General features: G+C 48.5%; 1 protein-coding gene and 1 pseudogene across 2 annotated transcripts; both read right to left on the bottom strand.

Moving 5' to 3' along the window:
• Positions 1-1,171: 1,171 nt before the first annotated feature.
• On the bottom strand, positions 1,172-5,141 carry LOC121148691 (annotated as a pseudogene).
• A 6,429-nt stretch (positions 5,142-11,570) lies between these two features.
• LOC121148689 (granzyme B-like) lies at positions 11,571-14,948 on the bottom strand. Of its 2 annotated transcripts, XM_040968925.1 has the most exons (5): positions 14,879-14,948; positions 13,767-13,917; positions 13,155-13,290; positions 12,696-12,953; positions 11,571-11,814 (listed from the first exon to the last, which is right to left on the bottom strand). In XM_040968925.1, the coding sequence occupies exons 1-5, from the start codon at positions 14,931-14,933 to the stop codon at positions 11,653-11,655; spliced, it is 762 nt and encodes a 253-aa protein (XP_040824859.1). In that variant the 5' UTR covers positions 14,934-14,948; the 3' UTR covers positions 11,571-11,652. The 2 variants fall into 2 exon arrangements, with proteins under 2 accessions (XP_040824859.1, XP_040824860.1); XM_040968926.1 differs by lacking the exon at positions 12,696-12,953 and having other exon boundaries at positions 14,879-14,933.
• Between the last annotated feature and the right edge of the window lie 7,528 nt (positions 14,949-22,476).

Genomic DNA, 22,476 nt, shown 5'->3' with positions numbered 1-22,476 from the left:
TAACTGTGTGCCTGCCTGAGACCCTAGCATATGCATGAGTCCAAAGTTAGGTTATAGTGTCTGTAATCTATTAAGTATTCAGACAGAATTTATTGTTTGATTGGAGAAAGCAATTCCCACACTTACTGTTGGTTCTGAGCCCATCAGGGAGGTTTCTCCCGGGGGCTCACAGCCCTTGGAGAGAGACGGGCTGCCAAGGGCTGAACTGCTGAATTGCCAGGGAGCTAGCATGTCTTGAGTTTGGTGTGTGATGTAGGGAAGCCACTGGGTATGAAATGAGGGAGTTGAACTGCTCCTGTTCAGCTTGGACCTGGGGTCAAGTGTTCCATAGAGAGATCATGCCAACTTTGACCTCAGGTGGGCCTGCTTTGTTTTAGCTTTGGCCTGGTCCCTCTGAGGCCCCTCTCTGCCACAGCCTTAGCTGGGCTGGCATCCCTAGTGGTGCAGTGCTAACATAATCATGGGGAACTTTGTATGCCCCAGGTGAGGGACCAAGTAGAAGGATCCAGCCCAACCTAGTGTAGTCTGGGGAACACAGGATAGGAGTTGGAGGACTCTCAGAATTGTTGGGGATGGAGATGAATGGTCAGACTGAGAGCTGGAGATGAGGCTGAGTCCTGAACTCAAATCGTCCAGGGAGGGAAACTGAGCCCAGGCGTGAATAAGGCACCTCTCAAGGACCATCTTCTCCTCTGTACCATGTCCATGCCTGTGAGGGAGAAATGTCCTGTTCCCAGCAGGTGTGTCTGTGTGCCTGAGTGGGGGATCCCAACCTGTATCTGTTTGACCTCAAAAATCCCATGTGTGATCTCCTTCTGTCTGCCACACAACACAGGGGTAGAGGGGAGTTCCCTGGGAGTCCAGGACTTGAATGGTCTGTGCTCTCTTCTGATGGGGCTGAGGGTCAACCCTGGCAGAAGGGCAGGCCCTGGGGAGAATGGAGAGAGTAAGCAGGAGCTGGGAGGGAGCTTTGTGTGGGGTTGGAAGGCGTTGAGGAAAGCAGGCAGAGGAGGAAGCAGAAAACAGCAGGATTCCTTTTCTGGCCTGCTAGGCACAGTTGCCTATGAATGAATGAGTGATAGTGAGTAAACAAGAAGCTGGACTTCCACTCAGATAAGACATTTATTCAGTTATTGGCCCCGCCCTCAGGGTTACTATGGACCCTCTGTTCTAGAGGTGAGTTAGAGATGGGTCAGTCGACTTCCTGCAGTTGGCGTCTTCTCATGGTTTCCTTAATCCACGATAGGAAACTTGAGATTTTGGTGTAGACTTGTGGAGTTGGTCCTTGAGGTTTTCCATGGGAGACAATTCCCTGGGCCACATTTTTGCACACGAGGGGTCCCCCGGAATCTCCCTGTGAATGAGAGAAAATGGCTGAATTTCCTCCCTGTGACCTATCCTCCTGCCATCCCAAGGCTGTCCTAGAGGGGGCTGACTGGATATCCTTCATTCCAGGGTCCTGTTTCTATCCTCTCCCCTGGCCTGGGAATCTCTCTCCCTGACGACATCCCAGGCTATGTTTAAGGACACAGGAGATGGGCCAAGATCCTGTGTGGAGGATGTGCCCGTTAACCAACATGGGTGGCTGTCCTGCTATAAAAGCTACATGTTCATTTCCCTTTTTAAAAACAGTAATAATATTTCAAGGCCCTGTGCAGTAGTCTAGTTGCTAAAGTTCTCCCCTATATGTTCCGGTGTTAAATATGGGTGCCGATTCATGTCCTGGCTGCTCCATTTTCCTTCCAGTTTTCTGCTTTTAGTGTGAGAACCAGTAGAGGGTGGCCCAAAGTCTTGAGATCCTGCATCCACCTTTGAGATCCAGAAGAAGTTCCTGGTTACTGGCTTCAGATCGGCTCAGCTCTGGCCATTGTGGCCACTTGGGAATGAACCAGGAGATAAAATATTTTTCTCTCTGTCTCTTCTCTCTGTTAACGTGACTTTCCAATAAACCTTTTTAAAAAAGGAAATGTTGGGCCCGGCGCGGTGGCGCAAGTGGTTAAAGGTCCTCACCTTGCGCGCCCGGGATCCCATATGGGTGCCGGTTCTAATCCCGGCAGCCCCGCTTCCCTTCCAGCTCCCTGCCTGTGGTCCGGGAAAGCAGTCGAGGACGGCCCAAAGCTTTGGGACCCTGCACCCGCGTGGGAGACCCGGAAAAAGCTTTGGGACCCTGCACCCGCGTGGGAGACCCGGAAGAGGCTCCTGGCTTCGGATCGGCATAGTATCGGCCCGTTGCGCTCACTTGGGGAGTGAATCATCGGACGGAAGATCTTCCTCTCTGTCTCTCCTCTCTCTATATCCGCCTTTCCAATGAAAAAATAATAATAAAAAAAAAAGGAAATGTTTTCACTATAAAAATGTTTGTTCATGTTCATGTGAAAGTCACATCTGTATCAAGAGAGATGAAGAAAAAGAGAAGCATATCATCTGCCTGAAAATACCCCAGTGACCACAATGCTTATTGCTGAGCTTACTTGAAGCTGGGTATAAGGAGCCTCCTTCCAGCCTCCTACGTGGGCTATAAGCCAACGACTTGATGAATCTTCTGCTGCATTTCCAAGTCAGAATCAGAGAGCTGGACTGGAAGTGGAGCAGCTGGTCCTGTAACTGGCACCCACAAGGGACAATGGTGTTGGCAGGCACAGAGTTGATCTGTTGAGGCACTGTACTGGCCCAGAAGCATTATCTTTTAATCTCTGTAATTGGGGGTGGGGCAGTGTGATTCCATTCTTCTGCAGGAATTCCAGGAAGCAGCTGCTAAGCCCAAGATACTCCTCAGCTCAGGCTGTTCTCTCTAAATGACCCCAGGAAGATGAAGATCCCCTCATCCTTTGATCTCCCAGTCCCACATCTTCCCAAGAATCGCCCTCCCTCCCAAACCAGAGGAAAGCTGTACATTACCTGAAAAGAAGACTTTTCTGTTTTCTTGTCCCCCACACATATCTCAATGTCTTTCTTATAACTATCAGGATACAGGGATTCGCATATGTTGTGCTCTTGTATTTTCAGTTGCAGCTCCTGCAGTGTGTCTGAGGGTTGGCCTTCTGGGGTTGTCATTCCCCAGCCAGCCACATAGCACGCCTGCCCTGGACTCACTTGGATATTGCTTTTGGGCAATTTGATAAGCTGCACGGCTGCAGTCTTCTTGGCCTTCTTATTCAGCTGATGGGGAAGAATCAGGAAAGACAAACTTTGTGAGTTGCTATCTAGGTCTGGATCCCATCATGGGGCCGCCCCTTCTTTCCCATCTTCTCAAGCACTGGAACTGGTCAAGTTGATCAGTACGAAAGAAGGCAAGGGGCAGAACAAAATGAGAAGAACAGAAGCTGGATGTGCGAGAGTGAGAGCATGGGAGGAGTCCTACCTGAAGTAACATGATGTCGTTGGAGTAGTCTTTGCGGTTGTATTCAGGGTGAGGTATGGCTTCTTTCACGGGGATGACCTGCCATGTCTTCTCTGGCTTGTTGATGTTGTGGGCCCCCAGGGTGACATTTATAGGGCTGTAAGGGAACAGAGTAAGGGAATGGGGGAGGGCTGCAACTGAGGGTGGAATCCAGGGCATGAGGAGGCCTGGGGTACAGTTCACTATACCATCTGAGAGCAGCAGTCGAGGTGGAATGCTGTAACTGTTGGTGATGGCCAGTGGTTCTCTGGGATCACTGACCCATAGACAGAAATATGGAACTGCTGATGCCAGAGCATGCACCTAGCTCTCAGGATGGCCGCGTTCATCACTCTGACAGCAAGGTGACTGGCACCAAGCTAACATTTTCCTAAGAGACCCCCCCACCATCCCATTCTATCTTACCTTTTAGGAAGCCTTCTGTACATAAAGGGCACATGGAGTTTATTGAGAAAAAGGAAGATTTTCCTGGAGAAGTGGTCTGTGTCCTAGTGCTCACCTTCCCTGGCAGTGTGCAGCTGTCAGCACAAAGTTCTCACGGATCAGGAAACCTCCACACCTCTTCCAATGTGAGCCATTCCAGTACTGAATAAAGGCCATGTAGGGACGGGAGTGGGGCTTGGCTGCATGTCCCCCGATGATCTCTCCTGAGAAAAGAAGAGCTGGCCTGATTATATGCACCCACTGGTGGGGGGCATACATGGTTGAGATGATTTCAGCAATGCTGGGAGCCTTCAGTAGAAGGGAGAGGATTGGGGGTGAGGACCCTCAATCTCCTTCTCTAAAAGGTGGTCTTGGTCTAGGAAACATTTTTGCACACATCATTTAAGGTAAGAACAGCTGTTCAGGGACAGTGACACCAGAGTCTCCTGACTATTTTTATGTTTCCCATGAGCTTCCAAAACCCTTGGCCTATTCTGGTGATGTTTAAGATGGTGCTGTTTTCACATGGGCAGGAGCAGAAATTAAGGAAGTGGACATAATTCCAGCCAAGTCCTTTTAGGGCTGGAATTGACCTTATGAAGGAATGGCCCCCTGCATGGATGAGGGTTATGAGGGTAAATCTCATGGGGTTCTGGAAATTGTAGAAGTTGTGGTCATCCACATGGGTTTTCATCACGTGGAGAGGAGCCAGCAAAGGACCAGGAAGCAGAGCAGGGCTGGATGGAGGGCTGAAGCTGTGGCATGAGCACAAGCTAGGGAGGGGCTGCCAGCACTCTGGGGTCAGCTTAGCATGGGCTTCTGCTGAGCAGATGGGGCGAGAGCAGCTCTGAAACAGGCTCCCTTTGCCCTCTCCTGAAAAAGCCATATTTTTCCTTTCCATTTCCCATCTTCTGCCATGCGTCTCTAAAACCTCCTGGTTGCCAGCTTCCTGCCCTTACAAACAATAGCCTTCTGCTCTAGCACTCCTGCCCTCAGTGAGCCAGTCTCATTGTCGGATGTGGGTGGCCCTGGAGCTGGGCAGCATCACGTTGCCAATAGAAGCTGTGCCATGTGGGGCAGGAGGGGCAGGAGGGGCAGGAGGGGCAGGAGGTGTGTGTCTCTGGCAGGTCAGGAATGTGAGTTTGGGGTGGTCACTCACCTGCCTCAGCCCTGAGGGACAGGAAGAGGGTCAACAGGAGCAGGAGTGGCTGCATCTTCTCAGGAAGGCTGCCCAGCTTGGAGCTGCAGGTGCACTTCCTCCTTACTCTCTCTTAGCTCCTGGGGAGGGGGAGGAGCTAGGTGGGCTCAGTGACCTCATGTTTCCTCTGGTTTTGTGGTGCTTCTTTAGCCAAGGTTTCTTTGACGCAGCCATTAAGCTACCCTCACTAAATTAAAACATGTCTACATGAATGTAGATGTTATCACATTGAATTTCCCTCAGTGCACATGGGAGTTACCTTAATCATATGTTTTTAATCATACTTGCTATGGTGGTAACACAGTCCCCACGAAAGACTGTGGTCCATGTCCCAAGAGGACAGTGCTCTGTAGATCTGAGACAGGGAGCCAGTATTCTGCAACTGGAAAGAACTTCTGTTGGCCTGCTGGATAATACTATATCTGAGAACAGAACTTCGGTGATTCCCTACCTTGAGTGGTTGGTAAGGGGAGCCTGACACTGGGAGACCCTTGTTCACAAAGTCCCACACACTGTATGTGTGGCCTTGCTGTCAAGAACTGGCGTTTTCTTTGTTAGAGACTCTAGCAGCCCAGCTCTTCTGTGGAACACCAAGAACCTTTCTGTTCACACCACTGCAATTTCTCATCCATATCAGATCTCTGTGCCTGATCACTGGTAATCACCGTTTTTGATTCATGTATGAGAGAAATCATTTGACATTTCTATGTCTGGATTCTTTTAGTTAATATACAGTTCCATGCATGTTGCATGTGTCAGAATTTCATTCTTTTTTCATGACTAATATTCCACTTAGTGTGTGTGTGTGTGTATGTGTTTGTGTGTATAAATATATATCATGCTGTCTAAATGCAACCTTTTAGTGAGACACTTGTAGAATGATTTCTTGGCTTGAATATTGGGAACAGTGCAGTGTATTGGAGTCCAAGTATGTCTCTGCCATATGCGAGTTTCATTTCATTTTGGATACACAGCCAGAAGTAAGATAGCAGGATCATATGGTATTTCAACTATTCATTGAGGAGCCTACATCCTGCTCTGCATGGTGACTGTCCCAATTCTCATTTCTACCAACAGTGTTGAATTGTTGCCTGTTCTCCACTGCCATGCCAGCACTTTTCACCTGTTGCCTTTTGATCTTAGCCATTCCAAATAACAGAGATAGAATACCATTGTGGTTTTGTTTTTCATATCCCTGGTGGCTAGTAATACTGCACATGTCTTTCATTAGTTTATGGTTCATTTGCATTTCAGTTTTTAAAAATGTATCCATTTACACCTTTATTCATTTCTCTTTTGTAACATTTGGCAAACTACAATTAAAAAATTTTAAAAAACATTGTAATTTTTTCTGTTGTGTATATAGTTGACAAGGATGCATAGCTGTGAGGACTATTGATTAGGGTAGGGTTGATTGATTACAGGGAAGGTAGGTGGTAAAATGTTTTCAATATTCCTTTTGTTCCTTTTTGTCCTGTATTTGGGGAAAGGAACATCTGGAAGGAAGGAGTTGCTCCCATCTGCCTTACCAAGTCAGTGCTCAGGGAGGGGGCATGGCCACTTGATGTCATCTTAGAAACTGTGATGTGGAGAAGAATGTTCCAAGGGTATTGCTTGAGTAGTTTTGATAGCTCTGAGACACTGTTGGTTTCATTGCTCCAAGGTTGAGAAAATCCTTCCAAGGTCCATTGGCTGACAGTGTCCATCTCAATGCGTCCACTACCCTGACACTTGCTGCCAAAGCTCAGTCAGGTGACTTGTCTACTCTGTTGCATTCCTCATCTTCTGTCATGGGACCTGATGTCCTCTGCAGACCCAATGAGCTGGCCATGTTGTCCCCCAAATTCTCCTGGGCATGTCATCCACTGCACAGGCATCAGTAATTGAGGAGGCCCAATCCTGAAACATGCATCCAAGGATCGGATCACAAATTCTATGATCCTCACTGTGGCTGGAGCTTTGAGTTCAGTGGTCTAGTTTGGAAGTCTCCCAAGAAACCTCACCTGGGATGACCCCAGACTTGACTCTTGCATGTGTCAGCCAGAAGAGGGTCCAATTCAGTCTGTCACCTGCATCAGACTGTTTCCCACATGGTGACTGTAGTTGCATGATCAGTTCTGTCCTCAACCCCATATCCTATGCAAACTACATGTGCTGTGGCTCTCAGCCCAACTCAGCGTGTCATGGACCTGACTCTAACCCAGATCAGTGTGATCTACAACCTCGTTTGTGTGACCCCCTAAGAACTCCCACCAGGCCTGTCCTAACCTGATTTCTGTGTTTGCCACTATGTATAGCAAACTAGTCTGATCTGAGCCTCATCCCAATTGGGCTTTTGTACACACCTATTGCTGTGCAGCTTAGCTCAGAACACCCCACACATGATCCAGTTCACACATATGGCAATGATTACTGCCACCTTGTCCAGCCTAATTAGCCCACAGCACTGTCTCTTGTGCCACCAGTGTGAGCTGCAGCCCAGTAGAGAAGTGCCCACAGTTTCCCTACTAGGCCCATATCTAGCCCGGATCTTGCAAATTTCAGGAGTTACTGTGGTCTAGTCAGACATGACTTGTACCCTGTTCTGACACTTGGTAGCAGATGCTGTGGCAAAGTCCAGCCAGTTTTCAATTATCCTGGCTCTTTCATGTGGCAGAAGATGCAGTGGCTTGGCCTGACCTGGCCGTCCTCTAAAGCCAGCTTGCCTGCCCATCCCACATCACACCAGCTTGTCCTCAAAGTAGCCCAGCTGGTGCCCCATCCCACACCACAGCTGATTCCTCATCAGGCACACTCCTGGTATGGATCTTGCAGGCGCAGTGAGTGTTATGAGCCAGTCTGTCATGGTCTGTATCACTTGGGCATTCACTGGCATGTGCTGCAGCCTGACTCTGCCTGGCCTATCTCTAGTCCCACCCCTAGTGGTAACTGGCAAGTGTTACATCCCATCTCAGTCTGACCTGCACACCATCCTGACACTCACCCCTGCACTCAGGTGCCTCAGACTGACCCAGCCTTGTCTACCCCAGACATGACTCACATGTATGCTGATGGGTACTGGAGCCTGGGGACACATTTTGTGAGGGATATGTGGGCCTAACCCTGTAGGACTACAATACTCACTGGTTTACTCAAGAACTAGGGGTGATGATGGAGAGCTGCCCCAGTTTTGGTTCTTATGCTCACCAGCCAGGGCTGCATTGTCACAGGAGTGTTCCCCTATCTCCCTTAGTAGACCAGCTTCCAGTCATGGATGTGACGCACAATGGTGGGCATGTGACAGCCTGACATGGCCGAATTCTATGCTAACCTCTTCCAGATTGCACTGTGGCCTTGCCAGATGAGTTCACACCTTGTGATTCTCTTGAATCGGCATTACAGCCCAGCCCTTGAAGCCCATGCCTAGTCCCAGCTTTCATGTGGATCAGAAGGTGCTGTGACATAGTCCAGCCTGAAGCATACAAACTCTGGTTCTTGCAAGAACCAGTGGGTGCTGGTGCCTAGACCAGTCTTGCACATCCCAGACTCAGTTCACACACATCAATGCTGAGGGTTGATTCAGGGATATTTAGCCAGGTGCATCCCCATTCGTGACTCTTATGCTCACCAGTGGGAACCTCAGCCTAGCGTGGGCATTCCTTTAGTTCCCATACCTGGTCAGCTACCAGCCACAGATGTTACATGTGCTGGAGTTGTTTGAACACAGCTTGGCATTGCCTAATCCTTATCTTGGTCCTTGATAGTGGATGCTGTAGGCTAACCCTTCTACCCTGCCTTCATTTCCAGCTTTCATGCAGACTGGTAGGTGCGATAACCTAGGCTGGTATGGCCTGCACTGCATCCTGACTTCTGCGCATGTCAGTGTGCTATGGTTTGGCCTGTCCTTGCCCAGTCCTCTCTCTCCTGAAAAGCCAACTGACACACTTGCTGACAAGTGGAGCGGCCTTTCCCGTCTTGACCAATACTCTGCTTGTACTCACCAGTAGCTTCTACAGTGCACCAGCGGAGTTTCTTAAGCTCTCCTACCTGGCCCACTCCCAGACCTAGATATCATAGGTGCCAGTGGGTGCTGGTCCTTACCAGACACAGTCTGACCTCCTGTCTTGTCCTTTGTGTGCTGGTGAACGTTGTGGCAGGGCCTGCTCCACACCCAATTCTTGGGTGCACCTGTGGGTAAGTACTTCAGCCTAGACCAGCCCAGCCTGTTTCCAACCCTGGTACTCATAAGTGTTGTAGGAGGTTGTGGATCATGTGCAGCTCTCCATCATCATCCCCAGTTCTTGAGTAAATTGGTGAGTATTGTAGTCCTACAGGGGTGAGCCCATGTATCCTCCCACAGAATGTGTCCCCAGGCCTGGTTCTCTCTCAGTTGGTTAGTGTCATTGCCTGGTATAATGTGACCCATGCATTGTTCTGACACTCCTGGTACTGTGGTCTATGCTTGGCAGACAGGCCCCCCAGCCCTACTTTCATGCATGTCAGTGGGAGGTTACCTGTGGTAGTTGATGCTGACAAGCTCAGCTCAGCTCTGCCATGTGGATTGGTGCATTGATCTGGCTCCAAGGATGCCTCTGATTTCTGTCCTCCAAATTGCTCCATTAACCTCCTCGTTTACCTGCAAGTACAGTTTCCTGATAGGTGTGAGTTTCCTAGAATTTGTTTCTTACCTGTATTCCCTCAGCAGTCCCCTGTTCCACACATCCTCGTAGTTCTTTCCCTGAGTGATCTACAGTTCCTGAGCCCATGTGAGTGGGTTTCCGAGCTTGTCTTCCCAAGCCAAGACTTCAGTGGGGTGGCATGCTGGTCTGGAGCCCTGCTTGCCCAGCTGGGACCCAAGTGCATGCACAGATTCTCAGACCTGGTCCACTGTCATGCCACACCAGTGTGCTGGTCTGTGAACTGCCCCATCCACCCTTCAGGATGCAGGTATATGCATGTATCCCCTAGCCCACAGCAGCATTTCTGCTCAGGGTCCTTTCCACCCACCTACTTGGGACCCAAGCATGGGCATGAGTTCTAAGGCCTGCTCTGCCAGCGTGGTTCTCTGCCAGTGTGGCAGAAGCCTTGTCCATTATTAACTGGTGGGTTTGAATTGTTGATGTCTCTGGATTCTTTACTTTCTTATTTTCTTTATTAATGGAAGTTAATCTTCTTTAGATGCATAAATTGTTAATATTTGCTCCCATTAAGTCTTCTTCTGTACCTTTTGTCATGTCCCTAGGCAAAAAGAATTATCTGGGGATGAGTGTATGCAGAGGTTGGTAGCTTCACACCCAGAAGGTAAATGGTTACAGTCATTCCTAAATCCCACAAGTTTCTGCATTTCTGAGTAGCATTCATACAAACCATAGGCATGCATGAAGTGAAATACATTGTTTTATTTCATGGATCTTGGACATAAATCTAGGGCTCTTGGGATGGTTGGAAGTCAATGGTAAAGGCTAAAGTCTTGCACAGCATCAGTTTCACTGGGGTCAGTGATTGATCTATTTCTGTGCACATGAAAATCCATAGTGTCTGGCACCTACTACGTATTCAGAAAGCATTTATTGTTGGATGAGGAAAAGTACTTGCCATACTTACTGCTGGTTCGGGAGTCCACCAGGGAGGTTTAGTCCAGGGGCTCACAGCCCTGTGGAGAGAGATGGGCTGCCAGTGGTTCAGCCGGTGAGTGGCCAGGGAGCCAGGGTGTCCTGAGTTTGGCATGTGATTTGAGGAGGTCCTTAGTAGAGAAGTGATTGCATTGAACTGGTCCCGGAAGCAGAGAGCTGGGATCAACGGTTTTGGAGAGAGACTCAGCCAACCTTGACCCACCTTGGTCAGGAGGGTCTGATTGGTATTAGTCCTGGCCTGGTCCCTGTGAGTCACTTCTCTGCTACAGCCTTAGCTGGGCTTACCTCCACAGTGGCAAGGCCCTAATGGAACCATGTGGGACTCAGAATAGCCCAGGTGGGGGACTAAGTGGCAGGATCCTGCTCAAACTAATGCAATCTGGAGAGCATAGGACAGGAGTTGGAGGACTCTAAGAATGATAGGGAATGGAGATGAAGGGTCAGACTGGGAGTTGGAGGTCAGGCTGGGTCCTGAACTCAGATGGAAGCAATGAAGGAAATTGAGATCAGGTGTATTAGGTGCCCCTCAGGGACCAACCACTCCCCTCTGAACCTCAATTCCATGCCTGTGAGGGAGAAATGTTCTGTTTCCAGACGGTGTGTCAATGTGCTTGAGCAGGAACTGCAGCTGCACCTACTTTACCTCAGGAGTCCTTGGTGTAATCTCCTTCTCTCTGCCACACAACACAGGGGAAGAAGTGAGCTCCCCTAATGTTCATTCCTCGTGGGGCTGAGGGTCAGTCCTTGCAGAAGAGCAGGCGCTGGGGAGACTGCAGAGAGTAAGCAGGAGTTGGGAGGCAGCTTTATTGGGGTTGGGGAGACGGCAAGGGGAGCAGCCAGAGGAGGAAGCAGAAAGCAGAAGAATTCATTTGCCAGCCAGCTTGGCACAGGTGCCTGTTCGTGAGGGACAGTGAAAAATAAGAAGCTGGACTTCCACTCAGCTAAGAGGCATTTATTTAGTTACTGGCTCCTTCCACATGTTGCTGTGGATCCTATTACAGAGGAGAGTCAGAGAGTGGTTAGTTGACTTCCTGCAGTTTGCGTCTTCTTATGGTTCTCTTTATCCAGGGTAGGAAACTTGAGATTTTGGTGAAGATTCGCGGAGGTCGTCCATTATTTTTTCCATAGGAGACAATGCCTTGGGCCACATTTTTGCACACGAGAGGTCCTCCTGAGTCCCCCTGTCAATAGAGAGAGAAGGGCTGAATTTCTTCCCAGCATCTGCTATCCCAAGGCTGTCCATGGAGGTAACACACTGGCCATGTTTCATCCCAAGGTCCTGTTTGCATATTCATCCCTGGCCTGGGAACCTCTCTCCCTGAGGCCATACTAGGCTATTGTTTAAGGACATAGAGGCAGAGAAGTAAATGAGCTGAGATCCTGTGTGGCACGTGAGCCAACTCATTAACCATGATGGGTAGCAGCTCTGATATAAAAGTTGTATGTTCAGAAGCATTTGTTTACTTAAAATGGAAATGCTTCCATTTTAAAATAACCTTTATTTTCATTTGAAAGGTATGTTTTTACCGAGAAAGGAGGAGAGACAGAGAGAAATGTTCCATCTGCCAGCTTACTACTCCAATTACTGCAATGCTTAGAGTTGAGCTAACCTGAAGCTGGGAGCAAGGAGCCTCCTTCCAGCATGCTACGTGGATTAGGGGCCCAAAGACTCTAGCAATGTTTTGCTGCCTTTCCAGGACAGAAGCAGAGAGCTGGAGTGGAAATAGAGCTGCTGCTCTTAGAACCAGAGCCCACAAGGGACAATGGTGCTTGCAGGTAGATGATTAGTCTGTTGAAGCACCACACTGGCCCAGATGCATTGTTTTTTAATCTCTGTGATCTGGAGTGGGACAGTGTAGTGGAAAGCCATCTGTCTGTAGGATTCATAGACACCAGGTGCCCTACTATGGTTGATGAGGCTCCAGGTACCCCCAACTTGAGCTATTCCCCTCTAAATGACCCCAGGAAAATGAGTGAGATCCCTTCATTCCTTGGGTCTCCAGGTGCCTGATCTTTCTAAGCATCCCTCTCCCTCCCAAACAAGGTGACTGTTCTGTGTTACCTTAAAGGAAGATTTTTGTGTATTCGGGTCCCCCACACACATCTCAATGTCTTTCTTGTAATTGGTATAGTTGAACTCGCAAATCTGGTTGTCTTGTACTGTCAGTTCCACTTCCTGCAGTGTGTCTGAAGAAACGCCATTTGGCTCCGTCCGACCCCAGCCGGCCACATGGCATGCCTGCCCTGGATTCACTTGGGTCTTGCCGTTGGGTAGGCTGATGCGCTGCACAGCTGCAGTCTTCATGGCATTCCTCTTCAGCTGATGGGGAAGAGTCAATAAACACTAGCTCAATGAGTGACCACTGGGTCTGGACACAATCATGGGGCTGCCTCTTCTTCCTTGCCCTATCAAGCGGTGGAACAAGCCAACTGATCAGGAGGGATGAAGCAAGGGGCAGGTCACAATGGGATGGGTAGCAGCTAAATGTGGGAGAGCAAGAGCAGCAGGGAGGTGTCTTACCTTCAGTAACATGATGTCATTGGTAATGGCATTTGGATCGTAATCCGGGTGGGGAATGGCTTTTTTCACGGGGATGACCTGCTGGGTCTTCTCTGGTTTCTTGATGTTGTGGGCCCCCAGGGTGACATTCATATCGCTATAGAGGCACAGAGTGGGAGAAGTGGGGCTGTGGACTCACAGGAGATGCAGTTCAGTTTCGTGAAGAATAGCTGGCTGCTGGGAGGATGTGAAGAGGGCTGCAACTGAGGGTGGAATCTAGGGCATGAGGAGGCCTGGGGTTCAGTTCTCTGTGTCCTCTGCCTCTCAGCAGTAAAGGTGGAATGCTGTAGCTGTTGGTGATGTGGTGATGTCCAGTGGTTCTCTGGGGTCACTGACCCACAGACAGAGATATGGAACTGCTGATGCCAGAGCATGCTCCTAGCTCTCAGGATGGCAGTGTTGATCACTCTGCCAGCAAGGTGACTGCCATCAACCTGTCTTTTGCCTAAGAGATCTGGTATTCCTATTGTATTTTACCTTCTCAGGAACCCTCCAATACATAAGGAGCAAAAGGAGTTTATTGGGAATTAGAAGCTTTCTCTGGGGGGAAGTGTGCTGAATTCTAGTCCTTACCTTCCCTGGCAGTGTGCAGCTGTCAGCACAAAGTTCTCACGGATCAGGAAACCTCCACATGTAGAAGGCTTACGATTGTTATTCCAGTACTGAATAAAGGCCATGTAGGGACGGGAGTGGGGCTTGGCTGCATGTCCCCCGATGATCTCTTCTGAGAAAAGAAGAATTGGCCTGCTTATATGCACCCACTGGGTGGGCATACATGTGATGTTTCCAGCACTACTGGGAGCCTGCAGTGGAAGAGAAGCGCTTGGGGAAAGAAAGAGAAGCGCTTGGGGAAAGGACCATTAGTCACTTCTCTTAAGAGCTGTCTTGGTATAGGAAATTTTTTTTGCACACATCATTGGCGGTAAGAACACCTGTTCATGGACAGTGACACCAGAGTGTCCTCCTAGGTCCTTCTGGCTATTTATATTTTCCATGAGCTTCCAAAACCCTTGGCATATTCTGGTGATGTCTAGGATGATACCTTTTCCAATGGTCAGCAGTTCAAATTAAGAAACTAAAATAGTTCCAGCCTAGTTCCTAGGGCCTACATTGACCACATGATGGAATGGCCGTTACATGGATGAGGGTTAGAAAGATAAAACTCATGGGGTTCTGGGCAGTAGGGAAGTTGTGGTCTTGCGCATGTCTCATCCTCTCATGGAGAGGAGCCAGCAAAGGACTAGAGAGAGCAGAAAGGGATAGAAGTTGAAGCTGTGGCATGAGCACAAGTGAGGGAGGTGCTGTCTGCAATCTGGAGACAGTTGAGCTTTGCCTTCTGCTAAGCAGATGGGGCGAGAGCAGCTCTGAAACAGGTTCGCCTTTGCTCTTTCTAAAAAAGCCATATTTTTCCTTTCCATTTCCCATCCTCTGCCATGCGTCTCCAAAACCTCCTGGTTGCCAGCTTCCTGCCCTTACAAACAATAGCCTTCTGCTCTAGCACTCCTGCCCTCAGTGAGCCAGTCTCATTGTCGGGTGTGGGTGGCCCTGGAGCTGGGCAGCATCACATTGCCAATAGAAGCTGTGCCATGTGGGGCAGGAGGGGCAGGAGGGGCAGGAGGGGCAGGAGGGGCAGGAGGTGTGTGTCTCTGGCGGGTCAGGATTGTGAGTTTGGGGTGGTCACTCACCTGCCTCAGCCCTGAGGGACAGGAAGAGGGTCAGCAGGAGCAGGAGTGGCTGCATCTTCTCAGGAAGGCTGCCCAGCTCGGAGCTGCAGGTGCACTTCCTCCTTACTCTCTCTTAGCTCCTGGGGAGGGGGAGGAGCTAGGTGGGCTCAGTGACCTCATGTTTCCTCTGGTTTTGTGGTGCTTCTTTAGTTAAGGTTTCTTTGAAACAGCTACTAACCCATACCTCACTAAATTAATACATGTCTACATGAATGTAGATGTTATCACATTGAATTTCCCTCAGTGTGCATGGGAGTTACCTTAATCATATGTTTTTAATCATACTTGCTATCGTGGTAGCACAGTCCCCACAGAAGACTGTGGTCCATGTCCCAAGAGGACAGTGCTCTGTAGATCTAAGACAGGGAGCCAGTATTCTGCAACTGGAAAGAACTTCTGTTGGCCTGCTGGATAATACTACATCTGAGAACAGAACTTCGGTGATTCCCTACCTTGAGTGGTTGGCAAGGGGAGCCTGACACTGGGAGACCCTTGTTCACAAAATCTCACACACTGTATGTATGGCCTCGCAGTCAAGAGCTGGCATTTTCTTTGTCAGAGACTCTAGCAGCCCAGCTCTTCTGTGAACACCAAGAACCTTTCTGTTCACACCACTGCAATTTCTCATCCATATCAGATCTCTGTGCCTGATCGCTGGTAATCACCGTTTTTGATTCATGTATGAGAGAAATCATTTGACATTTTTCTTTCTATGTCTGGATTCTTTTAGTTAATATATAGTCCCGTGCATGTTGCATGTGTCAGAATTTCATTCTTTTTTCATGACTAATATTCCACTTAGTGTGTGTGTGTGTATGTGTTTGTGTGTATAAATATATATCATGCTGTCTAAATGCAACCTTTTAGTGAGACACTTGTAGAATGATTTCTTGGCTTGAATATTGGGAACAGTGCAGTGTATTGGAGTCCAAGTATGTCTCTGCCGTATGCGAGTTTCATTTCATTTTGGATACACAGCCAGAAGTAAGATAGCAGGATCATATGGTATTTCAACTATTCATTGAGGAGCCTACATCCTGCTCTGCATGGTGACTGTCCCAATTCTCATTCCTACCAACAGTGTTTAATTGTTGCCTGTTCTCCACTGCCATGCCGGCACTTTTCACCTGTTGCCTTTTGATCTTAGCCATTCCAAATAACAGAGATAGAATACCATTGTGGTTTTGTTTTTCATATCCCTGTGGCTAGTAATACTGCACATGTCTTTCATTAGTTTATGGTTCATTTGCATTTCAGTTTTTAAAAAATGTATCCATTTACACCTTTATTCATTTCTCTTTTGTAACATTTGGCAAACTACAATTAAAAAATTTAAAAAACATTGTAATTTTTTTTATTGTGTATATAGTTGACAAGGATGCATAGCTTTGAGGACTATCGATTAGGGTAGGGTTGATTGATTACAGGGAAGGTAGGTGGTACAAATGTTTTCAATATTCCTTTTGTTCCTTTTTGTCCTGTATTTGGGGAAAGGAACATCTGGAAGGGAGGAGTTGCTCCCATCTGCCTTACCAAGTCAGTGCTCAGGGAGGGGGCATGGCCACTTGATGTCATCTTAGAAACTGTGATGTGGAGAAGAATGTTCCAAGGGTATTGCTTGAGTAGTTTTGATAGCTCTGAGACACTGTTGGTTTCATTGCTCCAAGGTTGAGAAAATCCTTCCAAGGTCCATTGGCTGACAGTGTCCATCTCAGTGTGTCCACTCACCCTGACACTTGCTGCCAAAGCTCAGTCAGGTGACTTGTCTACTCTGTTGCATTCCTCATCTTCCGTCATGGGACCTGATGTCCTCTGTAGACCCAATGAGCTGGCGTGTTGTCCCCCATATGCTCCTGGGCATGTCATCCACTGCACAGGCATCAGTAATTGAGGAGGCCCAATCCTGAAACATGCATCCCAGGGTCGGATCACAAATTCTATGATCCTCACTGTGGCTGGAGCTTTGAGTTCAATGGTCTAGTTTGGAAGTCTCCCAAGAAACCTCACCTGGGATGACCCCAGACTTGACTCTTGCATGTGTCAGCCAGAAGAGGGTCCAATTCAGTCTGTCACCTGCATCAGACTGTTTCCCACATGGTGACTGTAGTTGCATGATCAGTTCTGTCCTCAACCCCATATCCTATGCAAACTACATGTGCTGTGGCTCTCAGCCCAACTCAGCGTGTCATGGATCTGACCCTTACCCAGACCAGTGTGATCTACAACCTCGTTCGAGTGATCCCCTAAGAACCCCCACCAGGCCTGCCCCAAGCTGATTCCTCAACAGGCACACTCCTGGTATGGATCTTGCAGGCACAGTGAGTGTTATGAGCCAGTCTGTCATGGTCTGTATCACTTGGGCTTTCACTGGCATGTGCTGCAGCCTGACTCTGCCTGGCCTATCTCTAGTCCCACCCTAGTGGTAACTGGCAAGTGTTACATCCCATCTCAGTCTGACCTGCACACCATCCTGACACTCACCCCTGCACTCAGGTGCCTCAGACTGACCCAGCCTTGTCTACCCCAGACATGACTCACATGTATGCTGATGGGTACTGGAGCCTGGGGACACATTTTGTGAGGGATATGTGGGCCTAACCCTGTAGGACTACAATACTCACTGATTTACTCAAGAACTAGGGGTGATGATGGGGAGCTGCCCCAGTTTTGGTTCTTATGCTCACCAGCCAGGGCTGCATTGTCACAGGAGTGTTCCCCTATCTCCATTAGTAGATCAGCTTCCAGTCATGGATGTGACGCACAATGGTGGGCATGTGACAGCCTGACATGGCCGAATTCTATGCTAACCTCTACCAGATAGCACTGTGGCCTTGCCAGATGAGTTCACACCTTGTGATTCTCTTGAATCGGCATTACAGCCCAGCCCTTGAAGCTCATGCCTAGTCCCAGCTTTCACGTGGATCAGAAGGTGCTGTGACATAGTCCAGCCTGAAGCATACAAACTCTGGTTCTTGCAAGAACCAGTGGGTGCTGGTGCCTAGACCAGTCTTGCACATCCCAGACTCAGTTCACACACATCAATGCTGAGGGTTGATTCAGGGATATTTAGCCAGGTGCATCCCCATTCGTGACTCTTATGCTCACCAGTGGGAACCTCAGCCTAGTGTGGGCATTCCTTTAGTTCCTATACGTGGTCAGCTACCAGCCACAGATGTTGCATGTGCTGGAGTTGTTTGAACACAGCTTGGCATTGCCTAATCCTTATCTTGGTCCTTGATAATGGATGCTGTAGGCTAGTCCTTCTTTTTTTTTTAAGATTTATTTTATTTATTGGAAAGTCAGATATACAGAGAGGAGGAAAGTCATGAGGAAGATCTTCCTTCCGATGATTCACTCCCCAAGTGAGCGCAATGGCCGGTACTGTGCCGATCCAATGCTGGGAACCAGGAACTTCTTCAGGATTGTTATGGTGGTAACACAGTCCCCATGGAAAACTGGTTCATATCTCAAGAGGACAGTGCTCTGTAGATCTGAGACAGGGTAACATTATTCTGCAACTGGAATGAACTTCTGTTGACCTGCTGGATAATACTACATCTGAGACTAGACCCTGGTGGAATGGTCCTGGTAGTGGATGTTAAGGTGTCCTGAAACTGGGAGATCTTTATACACCAAATCTCACATACTCTATGTGTGGCCTCGCAGCCAAGAACTAGCATTTTCTTTGTCAGAGACTCTAACAGTCCAGCTCCTCTGTGGAACACCAGGAACTTTGCTTTCAACCATTGCACTTTCCCATCCATATCAGATCTATGTCTCTTATCTCTAGCAATCACTGTTTTAAAATCAGATATGAGAGGAAAGATTTGACATTTCTCTGCATCTGGCTTATTTTAATTAACATACAATTCTGTGCATGTTGCATGCGTTAGACTTTTGTTTTTTTTTCATGACTAATATTCCACTCAGTGTGTGTGTGTTTGTATAGATCTGTATCACACAATGTCTCCATTTTCTAATGATGAAGTTCTAGACTAATGTCCTGTTTCACTGTCATGACTAGTGCTGCAATGTGTGTGGGAGTGCAGTATTTCTGTCATACGCTGATTTCATTTCTTTTGAGATACACACAGAAGAGTAGGTCATATGGTTGTTGTGTTAATTCTTGAGGTGCCTACGTCCTGCTCTGTGTGGTGACTGTACGAATTCTCATTTTTACCAACAGTGTTTAGTGTTGCCTATTCTCCACTTCCTTGCCAGTGCTTGTCACCTGTTGCCTTTTGATCTTAGCCATTCCAATTGGGTAGAGATGGAATGCCACTGTGTTTTTGTTTTCCATTTCCATGGTGGTTATTGATACTGAACATTTTTTTCATTAATTTATTGATCATTTGCATTTCTGCTTTTCAAAAGTATAAATCTAGAAACTTGGTTAATTTTTTTAAGCATCAGGCAGCCTTTACATTTTTAATTTTAAAGAAAACATTTTTTGCTATTGCTCATATAGTTGACAAGGATCATTCTCATGAGGACATGTATACTGATGGGTACTGGAGCCTGCCTGGACTTGATTGCCCCAGCTATGGTTCTCATGCTCACTAGCCAGGGCAACATCTTAACAAGAGAGTTCTCCCAGCTCCAGACTGGCTTTCAGTTATGGATGTCACACACACCAGTGGGTGTTTGACTCAGTCCTCTTGGCCCACCTCCAGTTCTGACATTCACTGGCAGGCACTGTGACCTTGCCAGACCAGCCCACACCCAGTGCATGTTCCTGCAGTGGGTATTACACCTTATCCCTGCCTGGCCCACTCCTAGATTCACCTCTTATGTGGAATAGAAGGTGGTGTGACCTAGCCCAACCCATCCTATACCTACTCTTATTCTCATGAGCTCCAGTGGGTGTTGAAACTTCATCCAGTCTAACACACCCTAAGCCCAGCTCACACTCATGCTGAGTGTTGCCACAACATATTCAATCCGGTCTACCCCCATTCCTGGCTCTTGTGCCCACCAGTGGGAATCACAATCATACAGTCCATTATCTCCCCTACCTGGCCCACACCTAGACACAGATCTTCTGCAATCTGGTAGTTGCTCTGATCCGGCCTGGCATGGCCTTACCCCTGTCTTGGTTGTTGCCAATGGATGCAGATGCCTGGGTCGGACCAGCTTGTCCTCATCCCCTGCTTTCAAGCAAAGTGATAGGTGTGACAGCCTAGCCTGGCATGGCCTGCACTCTATCCTGTCTCCTGCACATGCCAATGTGCTACTGTTTGGCTTGACCCTGTTCAGCTCACCCCCTGAAAGCCAGCCCACTCACCTTCTGGCAAGTGGAGCAGCCTTTCCTGGCTTGACTAATACCCTGCTGATTCATGTGCTCACCAGTGGGAGTGAAGTCCACCAAGGGAGTTCCCTAAGCTGCCTATCATGCCCACGCCTAGACTCTCATATTATATGTACCAGTGAGTCCTAGGCCCCTATTTGACAAAGTCTGCCTCCCAGTTTTGGCCTTTGTGTATGCTGGTGGATGTTGTGAACTGGCCTGCTCCACACTCAATTCTTGAGGGCACCTGTGGGTGCTGAAAACTGAACCAGCCCAGCCTGTTCCAACCCCAGCACCCATGTGTGTCTGTAAGTTCCATGGTCACGCTTAGCTTGGCCTGTCACTATTCCCAGTTTTTGAGCAAACCAGTGAGTATTGCAGTCCTACAGGGTTAGGCCCATATATCCCTCACAGAATATACCCCAGACCTGGTTCTTCTATGTGCCAGTTGGTGCCAAGGCCCAGCCTGACATTACCTGTCCCCTGTTCTGACACTCACTGGTGACTACTGTGTTCTAACCCTGCCAGACAGGCACCCAGCTCTAGATTTCATGCGTGTCAATGGGAGGTGGTTGTTGGTGGTCGGTGCTAACCAGCACAGTTCAGCTCTCCCACATGGGTTGGTACATTGGTTTGACCCAAAAAGTGTCTCTGATTTCCCTCCTGCAAACTGCTCAGTTTAGCTTCATTGCTTACCTGCAAATACAGTGACCTGGTTGGTATAAGTTTCCCAGAAGTTATTCCTCACCTGTAATGTACTTTCTCAGCCATCTCCCCTTCCACATTTCCCCCTACCCCTTTCCCTGAGTAATCCATAGTGCCTGTGGGAGCATGGGTTTTCAAGCCCAGTCCTTTTGAGCCTGCTGTTTGGTGGTGTTGGCATGCTGACCTGGAGCCCTACCTACCTATCTGGGACCCAAGTGCATAAAAGGCTCCTCAGGCATGGTCCACCCACATGCCATGACAGCATTCCAGCATGTCAGCCTGGGAACACACCTCTCTGCTCACCTTGGACCCAAGAATGTGTATGGCTTCCCAGGCCTACCCCAGTGTGCTGGCCAGGGCCTTAACTGCATGCTGGCCTGAGACACTAGCATGAGCATTAGTCCCCAGGGCAGGTCCACAGGCACACAATGCCAAAAAAGTTTTGGGAACTATCACGTGCCCCCTAGTACCCAAGCCTGTGCACATGTCTCCAGGCCAGGTGCACCACACCAAATGGCAGTATACTGGCTTGCAAAATGCCCTATCCATCCTCCAGGACCAAGCACATGCGTGCATCCCTTGGAAGCTTCTGCATTTTGGGTTGGGGTTCTCTCCAGCCATCCAATCAAGAATCAAGCATGGGCATGTGTTCCCAGCCTTGCATTACCACCATGGTGTTCTGCCAGTGTGGCAGAAGCCTTGTTCATTATTAACTGATGTGTTTGAATCGTTGATGTCTTTGGATTCTTTATGTTCTATATTTTCTTTATTAATGGACAGTAATCTTCTTTAGATGCATAAATTGTAAATATTTGCTCCCATTAAGTCTTCTTCTGTACCTTTTGTCATGTCCCTAGGCAAAAAGAATTATCTGGGGATGAGTGTATGCAGAGGTTGGTAGCTTCACACCCAGGAGGTAAATGGTTACAGTCATTCCCAAATCCCACAAGTTTCTGCATTTCTGAGTAGCATTCATACAAACCATAGGCATGCATGAAGTGAAATACATTGCTTTATTTCATGGATTTTGGACATATATCCAGGCCTCTTGGGATGGTTGGAAGTCAATGGTAAAGGCTAAAGTCTTGCACAGCATCAGTTTCACTGGGGTCAGTGATTGATCTATTTCTGTGCACATGAAAATCCATAGTGTCTGGCACCTACTACGTATTCAGAAAGCATTTATTGTTGGATGGGAAAAAGTACTTGCCACACTTACTGCTGGTTCAGGAGTCCATCAGGGAGGTTTAGTCCAGGGGCTCACAGCCCTGTGGAGAGAGATGGGCTGCCAGTGGTTCAGCTGGTGAGTGGCCAGGGAGCCAGGGTGTCCTGAGTTTGGCGTGTGGTTTGGGGAGGGCATCGGTAGGGAAGTGAGTGCATTGAACTGGTCCTGGAAGCAGAGAGCTGGGATCAACGGTTCTGGAGAGAGTCAGCCAACCTTGACCCACCTTGTTCAGGAGGGTCTGATTGGTATTAGTCCTGGCCTGGTCCCTGTGAGTCACTTCTCTGCTACAGCCTTAGCCAGGCTTACCTCCACAGTGGCAAGGCCCTCATGGAACCATGTGGG

The sequence above is a fragment of the Ochotona curzoniae genome, unplaced genomic scaffold (assembly GCF_017591425.1).
Source record: "Ochotona curzoniae isolate NIBS_2020 unplaced genomic scaffold, NIBS_Ocur_1.0 scaffold_4701, whole genome shotgun sequence".
NCBI classification, from domain to species: domain Eukaryota; kingdom Metazoa; phylum Chordata; class Mammalia; order Lagomorpha; family Ochotonidae; genus Ochotona; species Ochotona curzoniae.
Note: the sequence above shows the minus strand (reverse complement) of the source record. Positions and strands in the feature narration are given on the sequence as shown.

Coding starts and splice junctions, on each gene's coding strand:
- LOC121148689 (XM_040968925.1), bottom strand. CDS start 14,933: ATGCAGCCACTCCTGCTCCTGCTGACCCTCTTCCTGTCCCTCAGGGCT. Junction 13,918..14,878: donor GTCCCTCAGGGCTGAGGCAG/GTGAGTGACCAC, acceptor TTCTTTTCTCAG/AAGAGATCATCGGGGGACAT. Junction 11,815..12,695: donor CACAAAAATCTTCCTTTAAG/GTAACACAGAAC, acceptor CTCTATTGACAG/GGGGACTCAGGAGGACCTCT.